Below are 18,917 nucleotides of genomic sequence, written 5' to 3'. Positions count from 1 at the left end.
ATGTTTTATTATTATCTTATTACAGCAGACAAGCATAACTCGATGTAGACTCACCAGCCGCCAATGTGAGTGTTAAAAACGGGCAGAAAGCTGGATGAAATTACTTTTCACATTAGTGCTGCACCAGTTTGGATCTGTTGTCTCAGAGTGAATCTTGGTGTGGCACTCTGGACCACAAAATATTGACGCCAGTGGTGTTACTGGTGTTAACACATTGTCTGCAGAGTACAGGGTGAAAATTGGTCTTGGGATTCAAACGACCGACTGCAGGCAAAAACACGTGTCTCTCACGTCGGTAGCCTGGTAATTTCCTTGCGGAACTGACGTTTGCTTCATCCAGCCATTCAAAACTGTACACCAAAGGCAGTCGAATAAAGAAACATTGTATCAAATTAAATTAGAAGCAATCAGGTTGTATTAGCAATTGGGCTAATACCTTCAGAGCATTGAAAATTATTTTTAGTCTTAATATTGGTAACCCACCAAAATAAAATAGTTAGGACCAATAACAGGTCTGTGACTAATGGATAAATTCAGAAACAGAGGTTTGGTCGTATGCTTAAAGACAACACGCTATGAACTATAATAGTTGACGTATATTTCCCGTGATTTTCCAAATAATGTTGGTAAACAAAAATGTAGCGTGTAGTTATTCTCTTACAACTATGACTATGTTGTAGATGATACCACAGCGAAAATTTTCTGAAAGCAGCCTCGTACTTCGGAAGAAATAAAGCTACTGCGCTGCATTCTGGAGACAGATAAGGATCCCTTTGTGAGAAGGCGGCCCACAACTGCTAAGCGGAATCTCGCAGGTCAGTTCCAGGCGTTGCGCGAGAGAAAGTTTGCCTGCCTTCCCGTCGATAGTTCCGTACTTTCACTCTTGTTTTGTAACTGACGCAAGCACACACCCGTGTAATTCTCTAAGCGGTTGACAAATAGTTTCCAGCTAATGCGTTTGGGAATTAGTACTAAAACAGATATGGTGCATCATTTTAACACTCGCGACTTGCAGGAAACGGAATCCGCCAGGCAGCAGCAGCCACCAATCGCGTTACAGTGCGTCGATTATGACGGACTATAAGATCACAGCGGAGATGAGCTATTAAATTGAAAGCATCTTGTTCACTTGGTTTTCCCTTTCCACATGTTTCCTGAATGGGGAAAAATTTCATTCGTATAGCACCTAATTTTTTATAGTATATTCTTATTAACTCTATTTGATGTTTTGCTTTCACGTGCAAAAAAGAACAGCTTCTGTGGTTTTGTAACATACGAACACGCTACCTAGCCTGTAGCTGTCCGTGCGAGAAACGCCATTCTTGTAGATTCGCTCAGCAACATTGGAATGTTTCCCCTTGTCCTTTATTGATAGCCGTACTGTACGTTAATCTTAATAGCAATTTCAGCTGAATGCTGAAGCTGAATGGTATGTTTGTTGGTTTGAGTGAAATTCCAGTTATGAATACCGATTAATATTTCCATTCCTATTATGTTGTTGAGAAGATTTTTTGCGAAAGCATACCGGGAACATTGAGAGAATTTAATTCTGTATCAATGGATTTAAATATTTTTTCTTCCTCTGATACATACTTTATTCGCTGATTTCTTTTTTTGCTTTTTTCCTAACATTTTTCACTCATACAACCATTCTTTGACTACGTAGTTTCCCTTTACAATGGCATTCACTTTTGTTCCTCAGTCTTTATTACTTTGCACAACTCATTCGTTTAGACTAAGTCCAGACTGCAGTTCAATACAATACGTGTCGTTTTCAAGCTACCTTCTACAACATTTGAGAACATTAAAAACATTCGTCAGCATTCGAGAATATTCGTAAAAGTTCGAGAACATGGTAGAAGAACGTCGAATCTTTCGCTTGAAAAATTCGAAAGAGTCAGAAGATGCTCTGGTGACCACCACAAAGTGACAACGACGCTCGTTTGTCCACAGTGCCATCAGTTGCAACAACACAACCACTATACTGCACTTTGGGGAAACCAAATGTAGCTCCAGAGATAAAAACAGTGATGTGTGATGGATGGTTTTGGAGCTATCGTCAACTTCCTCCACAAACAATTTGCTGTCTATATATTATTATCACATCCGCTTTAGTTACTTTTACATGATGAGATATGGCAACAAATAACAATATAAATCATTGGCTTGCTCGAGATATATTGTAATGAAGGAAATCCTGTGGTACACCTTTGCTTGAAAATATTTGATCCCTGTTCGCATACAGTCTATTTAGCCCTTCTCTTAGTTAACTGCGTTGTAACGCTTACAATACAATGAATAAAAGCTACATATTCACTACATTTTTCGGTTTCTACGCTGCAATGCGGTAACAAAGATTATTTGATTTATTGCAGCTGACTTCCTGTTTCGAAGCTGCTAAAGAAACATATTGCTGCTCAAATGTCTCTCAAACAACTTGAACTTGTTTTTCGAAATGATTCTGAGCTTTTTCACTTATTTTTACGTTCGTGCTAATGTTTCTGCACTTACATTGGTTTCCAAAAACTAGAGAGTAATCGTAAAAGTAATATTGATTAGCGAAAACAGAAAACAAGAGATACAAATTTCAGTAAGTTATTACCACAATAGTGCTGCAGGAAACAACAAAATGATGCAGTCAGTTTTGCAGATAAGAGACGATTGTATATTCGTAGTAGAAGACACCTGGGGTTACGAGAGTGTGAGTAGACAGCTGGGATAACTAATTTTCTCGAATAAACTGGAGGTGGCATTTACTGAACGCAAATTATATGAAGGGCCATTGGCTGGTCAAATTCATACACCTTTGGCAGTTTGGTCAAATGTTCGTTCTTACGTGTTCATAGTTGAGACAGGTATATCTAGTTACAGGTATGGCATGTAGTAGGTTCGGTCAGGTACGGCAAAGGGTTTCTTACGTGCACACACTGCCATTTGTTGCAATTATGCACTAGAAGCGTTAGGACTACTACACCAATCTAACTACAGTCTGCCGTTGTTGTGATGTCAACGAGTACTGTGCCCAGAAGGTTTCATGATAGTGACCTATATTGAATGGTGAGCAGCCATGATTGTATTGTTTACTACTCGTCACATGACGGAACTTTACAATGAGTACCCCAACATTAGTGCTGGATTGTAGATCTATGAGGTTCCAGATCTCTTTTCGGATAAAACCCGCTGTAATGATTTTGATCAGCCGAGAAGCAGGAATACGTCATCGTCAATTAAATAGACGAGAAAGAATTCCTTCGCATGGATCATCATTATCTGTGCGCGAGGGGTGGTATGTTTTTTGTAGACCTCCTTCAAGTTCCACGTAGAACGGTGACTTATGATGCTATAACAGTTATTGATTTCCCACTGTGTTGCAAGGCTCAACCACAATACGCTAGTCTCATGAACGAGTACTTTTAGCAGCACACGTTTCAGCACATCCAATTAACAACTAGAATTCTCGACATCAATATTACTTGACATGTTTAGGACGCTCTAGAAAGTGTGTTTTAATACGCTATAGTCTGTCACAGACCAGTGTCGTGCTGAGAGTAGTTTTGCAGGTGGAATGGAATTCACTTCCAGCGGAGTTCATAGAAATCAACATCGGCAGCCTCCACAGTAATGTATAAGCTGTGTTGCTGCTCTGGTTAATCACACTGAACATGCACTGTATTTTACTCATTTATCCATTTTGTACAAAAATGTTTTTGGCCATTGCAACATCAAGAATAACAAATATGACTAAAATAAGCTTTATACTGCAGAGTAATTACATGGAAGTGTAAGGATTGTTAAGATTACGAAATTGTGCAGGATATTTGGCTTTGGGAATTCGGGTTTGTGTGACGTCCATACGAAGTGCAATCAAAGCTCTAAACATCGTGGCATGAATTCATAGAGGGCTTCCTGAGAAATCTCTCTACACGCGATTTGGGTGCGAGTCCACAAAGTATCAGAGAAACTTACTGGAAAACCGTGATGAACAAATTGCCGATCATACATTCGGTAGGTAACATTCCATGAGCACACGCAAGCCACAAAAACTGTGATAACTGTCATTATTCGAAGAAATCCTAGCACATTCCTCGTTATGCATCTTACTGAAAAATAGCATGTACCTGAAGAACAGGTAGTATCTCCAGTGACACACCAAATCATCACACTTGGGCGTTGTGGTGCCGCTGAATAAAGCAGGCTGTCAGATTGTGGTTAGGGCAGTATCATCTAATGCGTATGCAATCAGCACTTTAGGGCAGATTGACTGGGACTCGTCCGAAAACTCTACATCTTGCTACTCAGATTCCAGCGAGAGTATTCACGTGCCCGCAGCACCAGTCCAGCTCTCAGCGGACGACTTAGAAACATCGGAGCAGGAAGAACCACAGCACCACAGCAGTGGCAGTGTTTCAGCATTGAGTCCACACTATGAACCAAGCGGTAAGCAATAGACCCACGCAATCAACACGGCGGTCCTCCCATGCTGTGGTCCAGTAATTGCTCGTCGCTACATACGACCAACTGTCATCTATTCTCTGTTTCCACACAAGCCTCAGTGCCGTTACAGCCGGCCCTTTACGGGCCGCAATTCCTGCCTCGAATAAACACATTTTACGGGGAATATTGATGCTGCACCTTTCACCCTCACCCATGCGCTGTTTTGAACACTGTTACAGCACGAAGGCATACTGGAACTTACTTTCAGGGTTCCACTTCGTTTACCAACACTTCATCCAGTAAGCTTCGCTTAACACTGACGCTTCCGGTCACTGTAACAACAGCTGGTTGGTATGCCATCCCCCTCCAACATTAGTCACTTTATTACCCTAACTAGACTTCTCATCCTCCAAGATGGGACTCACTCAAACAGTTTTTCCTATATGTTGCAATTTTCCCAAATATTAGTGCAGTTTTCCAAAATGTTTTAAGCACGAATACATATTCTTTGACTAAAACTATGTTAATGTTGTAAACGTAAAAACGGTGGCTAAGGTTTATCTCACAACTGTGACTTATAATATCTTCTGGATTTTCTCATTAATGGAAACCAGCGTATTTGAGGCTATGTCAAAATTCGGATGTGATGCGATGTTTAAGTTACTGTACCTGAAATCGGGAGGAGGGAGGTTTAAATCCGCGTCCTGCAGTCCAGATTTTGGTTTTCCGGATTTTTTCTAAACAGTTAAAGGCGAATGTCCATATAGTTCAAAAATGGTTCAAATGGCTCTGAGCACTATGGGACTTAACATCTGAGGTCATCAGTCCCCTAGAACTTAGAACTACTTAAACCTAACTAACATAAGGACATCACACACATCCATGCACGAGACAGGATTCGTACCTACGACCGTAGCGGTCGCGCGGTTCCAGACTGAAGCGCCTAGAACCCCTCGGTCATTCCGGCCGGCCGATATGGTTCCTTTGAAAAAGGTTTCGGTCATTAAAGGTGAATGACGATACAGTTCCTTTGAAAAGGTTTCGGTCAGTTTCCTGTCACAGTATTGCCTAAGCCGAGATTGCGTTTCGTCTAAAGAGCTTCTCGTCGATAGGATGTCAAAAAGTAATCTTCATTCTGCCTACAGATCTGAAACTTTCAAGTATTTGTCCTTTTTCTCATTAACGACCCTCAACAACAGGCAGATGAAATACTGCATATACAGGTGCTAAGGGAATTTGTCGTAGCCCAGAAATAGTTTAAGATGGACATTGTATTGAAGATTCTCGATTTTCTTGTCGCGTCACATCAGAGTATAAGATTGAGCTTTCGACGATCACCTTCATCGGCTTCGTCAGTGGCAAGTATCAGCCGATGGAGGTGATGTCGAAAAGTTGAGTTTTTACTCTGGTATCACGCGGCAAGAGAATCTAGAATGTTTTATATAAGAATGTCGTCGCGAGAAACTTCGTTCACAAATTGTTGTAAAGCAATGGATCCTGTTGCTATATAGCAGTTCAATGATACATGTCTCACGCTATCGTCATGCTCGTGAGATTATGCATATCTCAATGCCATCTGTAACCATGCGACTAATTTAATGGAACTTCAGACTCACCTCCTTCTTGTGAAGACCGCGAGAATCATCTAACCGCAATCCTGTTCCATGCAATGTGAATACTTCCTCTTCGCATCTAGTCAGAAGAGTTCAGTAATTCAAATTTCTGCTTAAGTTTACAACACGAACCTTAAACACTCACATAGATAGTATACTGCAGTAACATCGTCTTGGTGCTGTAGCGGTAGTTCCGATACTTGCTTGGCACAATACTGAAACCGTCTCTGGGAAAATGCCAGGGCGCTGTCCTGGCTGGCTGCCATGATGTTGGTTCAACCCACGAGCCTCATTCAATTACCACATCCATTACATGCACATATATAAATAAATAACCAGCCATAGCCAGCTCATCAGCTGAGAACCATTTTACGAGTAGCAAACAGAAATAGCTTTTTCACGACATTTTCAGCCCGTAGCTCACTCGAACTAGTGACATCTTTTTCATCATAAGGGAAAAATACGAGAGTGATACATGCAAGGTTGGGAAAAAGTTGAACCGTTGACGCCATCGTTTCCTGTTTTATACTCGAAAATAATGAATATTCCCAAAAGTTTATTACTTTAGTTCTTTGTTTATATGTGATATATACTAAGTTTGATACAAATTGCTTCGGGAACTGCAGAGTTACGCTTACTTCCTTTCTCCCATCTCTAGTGGTATGGAGTTATCTTGCATCTATAGTTTTTTTTTCCTCCGAGATCGAGTCAAGATTGCTACCCCACGGACTGAGATTGCTCCAAGTGGCCTAGATCCCAATAATAAAGGTGTGGCAGATGGTGTTCTTATTATCCTCGACAAAGATCCTAGTCGGGTCTTGTTGGTGAATTTAGCGTGTAAGAATAGTTACTTGTATCCATCCGTTTGTGCTTCACTCAGACTATTGCTATACTCGAGATCTTTAGGACGACATGTGGGGTCACTGAATTACAGTGTGTACCAGCATCTCAAAAGATAACGTTCTCCCCATCTCTGCAACAAGTGTCCGATTAATTGGAGCACCATTTTTTTGTGATCCTGAGTTGCCCATTGTATTGCTAAATAGACGAAATGTATTCAGTACTTCGCTCACATGTACAGGTTACAGAGAAAACAGAATGACATCACAATGCTTTGCTTGCTACACGCTCATCAGTACACTACATCTCGTTCAAACTTGGTTACCCTTGTGAGTCATAACTAACATTCCAAGTCAGTTACATACATGTTCTTGCCTACGTGAAATTTAACGTCGTACAAATCATTCACGGAAGACAGTGAGACTCTAACTTCTATCAGAACAAATGTTTACTTTGTGCAGCGTTATTACCGACTGTTTCGATAGGCTTCTTTCAACATCACATCCTCATCATCATTATTAACAACAGCGACCATTTCTTTCATTAAATGCCGGCCGCGGTGGTCTCGCGGTTCTAGGCGCTCAGTCCGGAACCGCGGGACTGCTACGGTCGCAGGTTCGAATCCTGCCTCGGGCATGGATGTGTGTGATGTCCTTAGGTTAGTTAGGTTTACTTAGTTCTGAGTTCTAGGCGACTGATGACCTCAGAAGTTGAGTCGCATAGTGCTCAGAGCCATTTGAACCATTTCATTAAATGATGTGGACTCTCCAAGTACTGAGCTCTGGTATGTCTGTAATTTCTTCTTCTATTGGGAACAGTCTTGAGTGATATTCAGTCAATTGATTCCAGAAATCTTCCGCAGCTCTTTGTCCCGTCCGTCTGGCAGTCTTCTGCGTGGTTTGTCTCTGTTTCTTCGAATCCATTCCACATCGCCTTTGTCATCGGTCATCATTCCTTCTCGCAACATGGCGGGCTCATTGCCATTTGATAGTTGCTATTCTATCCAGAATATCCTTAATGTCGGCAACTGATCTGATGTCTTCTGTCTTTTTTGTCTTTCCTGGTAAATCACAACACATGCTTTTCCACACCTCGTTGTGCAGCTCTAAGTTTCCGTCTTGTATATTCATGAAGTGTCCAGGTCCCACAGTCCTTAAGGCGAAACTGATCAAAAGTAAGCTCTTTTGGTTTCACTGCCATATTTGACCTGAAGATAACTGATAATCTTCCAAATGCTTTCTAACCTAGCTTGATGCGTCGAAAGATTCCCAGTCTTACGTCTGCCGTCATATTCACAAGCTGGCCAAAATAGATGTATTCTCTGACAGTTTCCAGTAGCGCGTTTTTGAGTTGTGTGTTGCCTACCGTCCTCCATTTATTAGACATAGCTTCTGTCTTGGTAAGATTTATGTTCAGTCTCACTGCCTGACCTCCGAGGCCAGTAGTCTGTAGTTTTTCAAAATCATTTACCAATATTGCAATGTCATCCGCAAATCTCAGGTTTTTAAGTCTATTCCCGTGATTCCTAATTCCTTTTTCTTCTGAGTTCAATTCTGGCATTTCCATTTCCAGATCGGCAGAGAACAGCTTGGGGGATATGGGATCGCCTTGTTTTTCTCCTGTGTGGATTGGAAAGTCTTGAGTTGGTTTGCTGACATTAATAGAAGCAGCAAAAGTTTCGTATTAATGGTGCAGGAGTTTAATACTGGCCACGTTCATCCCTTTCACTAAGGTTTGAACAACAGCAATATGGTTAGCTGTTACCACGGTATCATTTCTGCAACCTGTGAATTAGCTCACAGAGTCTACAGCGCGACCTGCATTAATAACGTGGGAGCCGTACTAACCTAGAAAATAACACTTCTGATACCTTCAGCCTCATGACTATCATCCTCAGTCATCTAACATCCATTGCCGGATAAAGCTCTCCCCTAATCTTTTTCACCGATTACGGTCTTCATCTATATGCACGTTTCCCAACGCCATCTTTCCACCTTTCAACGGGTCGTCCCCTCGATCTTTTAATATTTTTTGAGATTCAGAAAAGAAGTTCCCTGTTTCATTCTGGATACATATCCTGCATATTTCCATTTCATTTTTATTACAATAAGATGTACGTTTTTCACTACAGTATGTTCTTTGACTCGTTTGTTTTTCTACCTTTCCCGGTGATTCTCACTTATCTATCCGTTGATCCCAGAGGAATCCTAATCTGTGAATGGTTTTGGCATTAGCAATCTATGCCCCACTACCATAAGTCAAACTGGTAACACACATTAATTACAAGCTTACTTTAACTTATATATCGAATTAGCTTCTAAAATGAGACCAATGTCGATTTTCTCCAACGTATTTGCCCCATATGATCCTGTGTTCCGTCGGGATGCTAATATCTTACCTTCTTTCCCTCCGAATGGTTGGGTAAACCGTTTCTCAGAGCTGGAAAAGGCAAGGAATTATTTCCTGCACCGCGCGAACTTGCATGGCTGTGAAGACATTTGCCTCCAATTGGGAGGAATGGGGAACAGAAACCCGTACAGCTACCTACGTTTAGAATTTGCGATGTTACAGCAGTTCCCTAAAGCAAACATCGGGATAGCTTCTGTGGAAGATGTCTGGTTTCCTTCAGAATCCTTGTCGTACTCGTGTTCATGCTGTATATCCAATGACCTCGTCATCGACGGGAATTAATACGAATCTTTCTTTTTCATTTATCATTTTCACTAGATCAGGGCCTTTTAGCATAAAAAAGTAGTGTGGTTTTAAAATCAATCCTCGGGTTCATGATGTCTTACTTAACACAACAAATAATCCCAGTTCACATGTGTTCCTTGCAATAAGGATTTGACCTGATATAGCTGGAAGTTTTCGCTTGATGTGTTCTAATATCGAAATGGCCGGGCTTTGAAGTAATCTATCCATCATCAGGGCTGCACAATGAATACTTTTACGTGACACAACAAGCACAAAGGAAACGAAGGGAAAGCCGTCTCTTTAACTGTGATTAAGGCTTGTGGCAGTGGAACGCATTTCCTCTTAAAATGGCTAGGTATAACAATTTACGTTGTTTAAATAATATATGCGTAATGTAAGTTGTGGTAAAGGCAGGTGTTCCATCTAGTACACTACGCAAACTGATGTGACAGCAAATAACGTCGCTACGAGTGAGAGGTGTTAAAAAAAAAGAAAGAAACATGAAGCCATATTGTTCGGGAGCCAAGTTCGTAATACAAAAAGAGAGCAACAGATGTGAACACAATGCACTAGTTCATTAACGCGTTATTCAGCAACGGCAAACGGATGTCACCTCTGTTCCCCTCCGAGGCAGAAAATAGAATATTATGCTATTTATTTCACGGTCCAAGTTGATTAGTTCATACGTTCTAGAACAGCAAGTTGACTGAAGTAATTCAAACTGGTTTAGATCAGCAGTCTGCGATCATCAGTGATATACACTGAAAAGCGTGATGTGAGATTACTCCATAGTGGAAGACAAATGAAAAATGGTTCAAATGGCTCTGAGCACTATGGGAGCACTTCTGAGGTTATCAGTCCCCTAGAACTTAGAACTAGTTAAACATAACTAACCTAAGGACTTCACATACATCCATGCCCGAGGCAGGATTCGAACCGGCGACCGCAGCAGCAGTGCGCCTAGAACCGCTCGGCCACAGCGGCCGGCGAAGACAAATGAAAAAAAAATGGTTCAAAGGGCTCTGAGCACTATGGGACTTAACTTCTGAGGTCATCAGTCCCCTAAAACTTAGAACTAGTTAAACCTAACTAACCTAAGGACATCACACACATCCATGCCCGAGGCAGGATTCGAACTGGCGACTGTAGCGGTCGCGCGGTTCCGGACTGTAGCGCGTAGAACCGCTCGGCCACTCCGGCCGGCCGAAGAGAAATGAAGACAAATGAAATTAAGACGCTGCAATGTAAGCGACAGTAAAGTAAAATTTTCCTAGCTGATGGAATGAAGACTTCCATGTAGTATACTCTCAGTGTTTTCGAAACTATGATCTATACCGAAAACATAGCACTTACACCAAGCAGAAAAACCATCATGATAAGTGTTAAGTAAATTTAAGTTACATTTACGCTGCTCAAGGTCAGTGTGTTCATCAAAATGAGGGATCGTTTGAAGGCCGCTGTACATTTCCCTGTACGAGATGTTTTGCCTGTATCTTTCTCCGACCTGCAGGCTGCCTCGCTCAGACACCTTCATGGGGCCTTCAGATTTACCGTGCAATCAGAACCACAGAACAACTTGATTTTTTACAAACAGAAAGTATTACCATAGCCACGTTAACGCCCAGGATAGAATCTCAAGCTAGGCCACAGACCGAATATCTAAACGACTGATCTGTACTCTGAGACATACCACAGTTTCCATATAAGACCTCTCAGTTATGTAGTGGAACCTTAGTTTATATTGCGGAGCCAACCGAAATTGTTTTTATTAGATATCAAAAAACTATTTAAGAGAAAAAGAGAAAAGAAAAAGAATTATCGCAATTTTCTCGTCAGGAAGTACGCTCGTGGTGGAGATGACATCCTAGCACTTCCATGCACAGAACGCATCGGGTCAGTCATGAAACGAAATGTCATCTGATTCTGTACATAGACTACATTATCTATGGACCCACATGATAGTACACTTGTTTGTAGGCATCTGTACATTTGTGTGGCCTTAAAGAAAGTACGAAAATGCAGGAAATTTTATCCCTCAGACATGCTTCTCAGTCTAAAGCAACCTGTATCAAATAATCTGTCTTCTGTCTGCAAGAGTCAAATCAATGCAAATGCCACGCTTGTCAATGAACCTTGGGTAAAATTCAGGGATCAAGGATCCTACTGGGGACGCCATTGCAACATTTCGATCTGTTTTAAAAAAAATGTTCAAATGTGTGTGAAATCTTATGGGACTTAATTGCTAAGGTCATTAGACCCTAAGCTTACACACTACTTAACCTAAATTATCCTAAGGACAAACACACACACCCATGCCCGAGGGAGGACTCGAACCTCCGCCGGGACCAGCCGCACAGTCCATGACTGCAGCGCCTGAGACCGCTCGGCTAATCCCGCGCGGCGATCTGTTTTAAAATTTGAGGTGCATTGTTACATAGTAATTATAAAGTGAATAGTGCTTCTGGAGCTTAATTTTGCGTTCGTAATGGTATAGATAAGTATGGGATGAAAAGAGAGGAAAGGAGCCGGCGAAAGCAGCTGCTGGCTCAAACCCTACTCATCTTATTGTTACCAATGGCGTCGTGCATATGAATGACTCCTTCCGACAGACGTTTCATCAACAACGTTATATGCTCTTTCTCTACATCGCCCGTGATACACAACGAATTAGTGAGTGAACTACCTTCCAGACCACAATGCAAAACGTACTTGGCATTTAAACTGGCCGATGAGCATAGAGAAACCTAGACATAGTGCACAGCTACGTTCTAGAATATAGTCAGTAGCTCGTTGGTATGTTACACGAACTTCAGAGATTTTTCTGAGAAACTTCTGATTTAACCCAGAACAGTGGCAAGCAACCTATGCACCCTCGCCGGAAAATTTCTTCAACCACCATAAATGGGTACAAATGGGTCTACCGCCGCTATTATTGGGTGCCATAGCAAAAAACTGTATACAGGTCACCACCTATAGAAATTCTTTTGACACGCGATTTGTGTTCGTGAGTTATGGATACGGGGCGTCGACAGATCACGTGTCACTCTATAAATGATTGCGAAACCATCTTTTTAGCCGACCAGCATTCCAGAATTCATACACTTTAATTCATCGTGTTTGAGAATTTGTTGTCATGCACTCAAAGATATGGGAAACAGCAGCCACAGATTTAACTTAGTATTACGGAAAGACCTCTCATTATCAATAAATTGGAATTATATACTATATTTACCTGTATTTAGTAATAAGATATTTATTAATGTCCCTGATGGTCTACAGCTGATGGTCTATAGCAGAGGTGTCCAACATTTTAGCCTACCTGGGCTACATTAGAAGAAGACATAGAAAAGTGACGCACCAGTGAGAAAATAGCATAATATGGCGGGAGATTCAGTTTATCATAACTCTACATAAATGGCATTTTATGGAATTTTTTTTTACAGATCGCTTGATAGATGCTCACTTCTTGGACAGCACTGCACTGACGTCGAGGACGGGAATAAATTCAGAATTTCTCTCCTCTTCCACGTCTTTCAGTGTACAGTATACCAAATTTCCTGTCTTACGTAAAAATTTCATTTGAACGGAGAGGAAATATTCATTTCTGCTTCATATATCTCAGCTCAATATCTGGTTGATATAAAATAAATCGCGTATGACACTGTATGGTCTTGTGCGTCGTGTTAAAGTTCTAGTTGATGCAAGGTTTATCCCCAATGTACGTCCTGAGGTAGTAAAGTAAATTAATGGATACCTTTCTGCAATGTGATTACATGTATCGTATATGAATTACGACGTCATGCATTGTAACTAAATATTGTTTCCTTTATCAAGGAAATTTCGCCGCAACAATTATGTGCACTAAATGGGAGTGAAACAGGAAACCCCGACATTTACTTCAAGCAGTACCTCCCTCGATTGGATATAAACAAATTACATATGTACTCGGCAAGCTACCGTGCAATGTGTGATGAAGTTTTACAGTGTACCAGTCTCAGCTTTACTTCCTCCTATTCCACTCTAGAATGGCACGCGGGAAGACAACCTATTGATACCCCTTTGTATTGACCCCAATTTATCGAATTTCAGCATCATGGCCATCACGCGAGATGCGTGTTTAAGGAATTAGTATCTTTATTGACTTAATATGGAAACTGGTCTCTCGAAATTTTGTGAGTAAGGCTTCTCTGACCTTTGAAAAAACTTTGTCAGATTTGGGGGAATGTACAATTTATAACCGACACAAAACCACAGCGCGATATAGGATTTTTCACATATACCTATCTTTGTCATAAGTGAAAAATGAGATAAGTGAAAGTAAAAAAAACCGTAGGAACTTATCCACTAAGCTATGGAGCCGCACCAGCGACGTATTATTCATCAATGAACTATTGTCTAGCCCCCGTGCGCTCAATTTTCTAAGAATATTTCCTCGCTCTGAGACTTCTGTCATTTTGGCTAACGAAAGAGATAAATTGGATTTACAGAAGAGCTACATGCTTCGTCACCGGTTTATTCAGCCAACGTGAGAGCATTACAGGAATACTGTACAACCTCCAATGGAAGACGCTACAAGAGAGGCGTTTGCATCGCGTACAGAGTTGCTCTCAAAATACCGACTGCCTATGTTCCTATACCAGTAAAGAAACATATTAAATCCTGAAATTTCTGTCTTGCATAATGATCATGATGGTTAAGTTGGAACGATTCTCGCGTATACAGGCCGGTACTAACAAGGTCCTTTTTTCCATCACTCCATCCGAGAATTGAACAGAAGGCTTTAAGGAGGGGACGTAGGCAGTAATTCCTGTATACCTTGTACCCTTCAGTCGCTTGCAGAGTAGAGTAACCATCGACCAGCGTAAGAATCATCACTTCGTTGCTTGGCCGTATAACTGAATTTTTAAGCTATAGATACGAAATTCGGAATGTAAAATCGAGAATAAATTGCTTTTTGTAGGTTTTTTAAGAAAGTCGTTTTCGTTCTTTATATCTTCGGAATATGATACCAGTTTTGTGGATGAATTGCAAGTAAATATTCTTTTTTTTTAATTTGCGAACTTAGGGTATGGGGGTTATGAATTTAAAAAAGATATCGGAATGAGTGCTATGGAAACAACATGGCCAGCTTTCCATTCAGTCAAATATTGCTTCAGGGGTTAAAGCTTTTAATTCTAATATTGACGGTGAGTCTAATATTTTTGCCGTAAAATATTTGCCGTCATAATCCTTTATTCCGTCCTATATGCTCTACTTTCGTATAATATTTTATTATATGATTTGGGTACATTTTCAGCTAAGAAACGTTCATGTTCATACTGTCAAGTATGTATACTGATCGGAGCTTGAATCTGGGTCTTTACGGTTCGCAATTTGTAGAACTTTGCTTACAAAACGCAAAGGTCATGGTTCAAGTCCAGGTCGGACACAGTCTCAGTACAGCGAACACGGCCGCTGCAGAGTGAGAAGTTTTCTGAAGGAAAAAGATAAAGTTCATTTCATTTAACACGTGACTGGGTTTGGGAACTTCATTTTCTTTAGGGTGCCTATTATTACCTATTTATTTGACTATAATGATTATAAATTCGCGTACAGGCACACACGTTTGTATATATGTGTGTATATGTGTGTATGTGCATGTGTGTGTGGGTGGGTGGATGAATGGGTGTAGAAACACCATTTGACCAACGGAGCATGACAGCATTTACACCTTACGCAGAGCAGTACGTATTAAAGTTTTTTGTTGTTTCTTGCTCCAGTGACTCATACAGTACTAACCAGCACACAGTGTCGATACGACTACGTAATATAACATCTTTAAATGCCACGTACAATCCAAATCAAATAAGTTCACCATGTCTAACAGAATAGTTTTATATATCGATTTTCTTTCCTATTACAGAAGAGTCCATCACCACACTGGGCACTATTGTAGCTGCAACGAGGTGTTAATGAAACTGTTAAGCATTAAAATTATTTTGTACCGTACGCAAACCATTAAAAAGATGTAAACTTTTCGGCCTTCAAAGAAATGCGCAAAGAAAGATAAAATAGATTTGTGGTTCTATGTAACAATATTAGTGAAGTTTAAAGGTGAGTAAAGAATAAAATCTCAGCCTTTCGCTTTCTGTGCTTTTGAAAAGATATCTGAGGCCCGTCTGCGAGGCTGGGTACTCGCGTGGATAATTTCCGGTCCCAGGCTTAGTTTACAGGATGGGCTGCGAGTTTCCGGTGCTTGGCAGCTAACGAGCGAGGGGGACACATGAGATCTTGCTCATTCCCTTCATCGAGCGCTCCTTCCACTTTCACTAAGCAGTGAAGTAACAGTCGGTAACCCACTTATAACGACAGCTGCTTGTTATTTTCCGAACAATCGTTTCCGTATTCGCAGTATAACCTCTCAAGACAACACGCACATTGACAGAAGCTGTTACACTTCGGAAATTACATTTTTGCTAGGTATGCCTTTTTTGTGAGATCTGTCAAGGCCATAGAACTTAGTACAATCGTCCGTTATAGTGTTGGCCGCCTTCTAATCAAGAGAAATCATGTTTATTTCCCAGTCTAGTAAATGTAACCGGGGATTTTCTTGGTTTTCATAAATCAAGTTATTACACAGCATGCGAGCTTTCCTCCAAGAATACCATTACCAGTTCCTTTCCGTATTATTTCCAGACTCCAGCTTCAATACTTGCGCTGCAGAAATAAATTCATAAATCAGAGGAGATACATAGACTAAAGTCGGTGTTGAACACTCCATGAAAGTAGTGAATTTCCTCATACGTTCTGCTTGAACACGGGATCAGCTTACGATACTGTTACATGCAGAAGCGATTCAATAGCTCGAGGCGTAATACCTAAACTGATCGTAACAGCAAAAGACACATTTACCAGGTTGAGATGTATGTCACAAGAAATATCTGTCAAGACGAAATAAGTCTATTAGATATAAATTTCTGTAGCCTTGGATTATTGTCTGTGAAAATGTTTCTCTCTTCTGTTCTCAGTATTTCTGTTTGTTCAGAGAATGTGAAATGATATTAACTCTTGTCATACGTGTATCAGTCATACCTATAGAAGCTATAGCTGAAGACGCCTTTCATAACGAAACAGATTCGACGCCAAAAGGTATACGTGAGCAGAAAATCTAAGTTTCTTTAATGACGCAAGTAGACAAAATTATAATGAAGTAGTATAATACACGGATCGAAAAACTAAATAAAGTATGATAAAATTTAGGGAACTACCAGTCAGCTCAGATGTGGATGTTTCTGGTGTGAAAGGAGTGGCCGGCATTCTCTGACGTTTACCAGGGTCCGCCCGACTGCTTTTATTCTCCTGATCGCAAGTCATAATTACAGGTAAAGTAGGCCTACCGGTAAAATTGATACTTTATACTAATTCTTAAGTTCTTCGTGTTTATTAAAGAAATCCTTATTTTTGGAGTAATACTTAAGTATAGTAAAGTAAATAAGTAAGGCTCTCCTTAACACAACGATTGGTTTGAGCATTACATTGTGTAAATAGCAGTGGTCCTACTGGTGGTGGTACACTTTGTCCTTCTTTCGAGCTTTAATTGACTTACCTGGTAAGTTATAGAGAGGTGTACAATTATGTGACACTTATCCATTAACCCGACGAGCTACGTTACGCTGATGCCACTGTGCTCAATATTAATCATATTGGTCCTGGCGCTGCAGTTCTCCTCCTTCACTTCGTTTTTAATTACCATACTGACTACTACTTATGTACTTGTTATATGCTTATGTAATGTTTTTCTGTGCAGTACGAACAGCTTTAGTACTTGCGCTCCAGACTGGGTTACAATTTATCAAGTTTTAGAGTATTTATACGGCATTCAGTCAGCCATGGACTTTACATATTCGCATTGTGTCTTGCGTTTAGTTTCTTTATTGTCTTTAGGTACGCATTTACCTAAGCCTATACTTAGTCTTTACAATGAATTTAAGTCACTCTTAATGAGAAAATAAACTAGAACTGAAAGTGAAATATTAACTTCTACTTTTTTATTCACATTTGTGTTTTTGTGGCTACGTATCCGTTTTCATTGGCACTTAGACAATGTAGCGACAGAGTGTGATCGCCCGTGTACTGCAAATAGGTACTAACAAATTCTTTAGTTACAAATGAATGCTGTGTATTTATACCAGCTGTGCACAAAATCTTTTTTTTTTTTTTTTTACCCAGCAAATGTAACACCATAAGTGTACCGGTATCAAAAACATTATCATACGAGACAGTTTTCTTCCTTTTGAGAATTGACACTATTTTACCGAAAACATGTGTTATGACAATATCACAACAGACCGAGGTCCCTACAGCTGAGCATGCTACGACACTGAAAAAAAAATCGCTTTTGAATTGCATCTTGTACCAAGGAAGTATTTTCGTATAAGTTTTTCAAGTAAGGGACATGTCTGCCTTTTTCCCAGTATAAGCCAGTTCTAGCTACGTTTCCAACCCTGCATTGAGGTCTCCGGGCGTGCACCCACCTTTGGCCAGTCCCGGCGCCGCGAGCAGCAGCGGCAGCAGCAGCAGCGAGAACGCCATCTTACGACTGACTGACTGGAACAACGCTCGCCCAGCGCCGCGCATGCGCAGCACGCGCCCCTCGTGACGTCATGTCCGCTGCTCCCCACGCTTCTAACGGGACTTCCAAATAATTCTGCTGCCCCCCCGCAGCCCTTTGGCTCCTTCGTGTCTAGTGGGCGGTGATGCCACACGAAGTGATAATTACTCGGTTTGGTCAACACCACTGTCAACCGTTAGGCATTATAATGGCAATTTCTCTAACCGTCATTCTAGGAATTACTGAGTTAACAGACTGTTTCCTACTGCGACGATGGGATTAATATTTGCTAACAAGGGAACATCCCCATCGCACCCCCCCCCCCCCCCCTCAGATTTAGTTATAAGTTGGCACAGTGGCTAGGCCTTGAAAAACTGAACACAGATCAATCGAGAAAACAGGAAGAAGTTGTGTGGAACTATGAAAAAATAAGCAAAATATACAAACTGAGTAGTCCATGTGCAAGATAGGCAACATTAAGGACAGTGTGAGCTCAAGAGCGCTGTGGTCCCGCGGTTAGCGTGAGCAGCTGCGAAACGAGAGGTCTTTAGTTCAAGTGGAACATCGCCTGAAAATTTTACTTTCTTTATTTTCGCAAAGTTGTGATCTGTCCGTTCGTTCATTGACGTCTCTGTTCACTGTAATACGTTTAGTGTCTGTGTTTTGCGACCGCACCGCAAAACCGTGCGATTAGTTGACGAAGGGACGTGCCTCTCGAATGGGAACCGAAAACATTTGATCGCAAG

General features: G+C 41.0%; 1 protein-coding gene across 1 annotated transcript in view; it reads right to left on the bottom strand.

Moving 5' to 3' along the window:
* Positions 1-18,194, bottom strand: part of LOC124556835 — a 139,214-nt gene extending 121,020 nt beyond the window's left edge. The window contains exon 1 of the mRNA XM_047130852.1: positions 18,095-18,194. Within this exon, the coding sequence (XP_046986808.1) occupies positions 18,095-18,152 (58 nt within the window). The 5' untranslated portion in view covers positions 18,153-18,194. The remainder of the gene's footprint in view (positions 1-18,094) is intronic.
* Between the last annotated feature and the right edge of the window lie 723 nt (positions 18,195-18,917).

Source organism: Schistocerca americana, chromosome X (assembly GCF_021461395.2).
Source record: "Schistocerca americana isolate TAMUIC-IGC-003095 chromosome X, iqSchAmer2.1, whole genome shotgun sequence".
Taxonomy (NCBI): Eukaryota; Metazoa; Arthropoda; class Insecta; order Orthoptera; family Acrididae; genus Schistocerca; species Schistocerca americana.
This window is presented reverse-complemented; position numbering and strand designations above follow the sequence as displayed.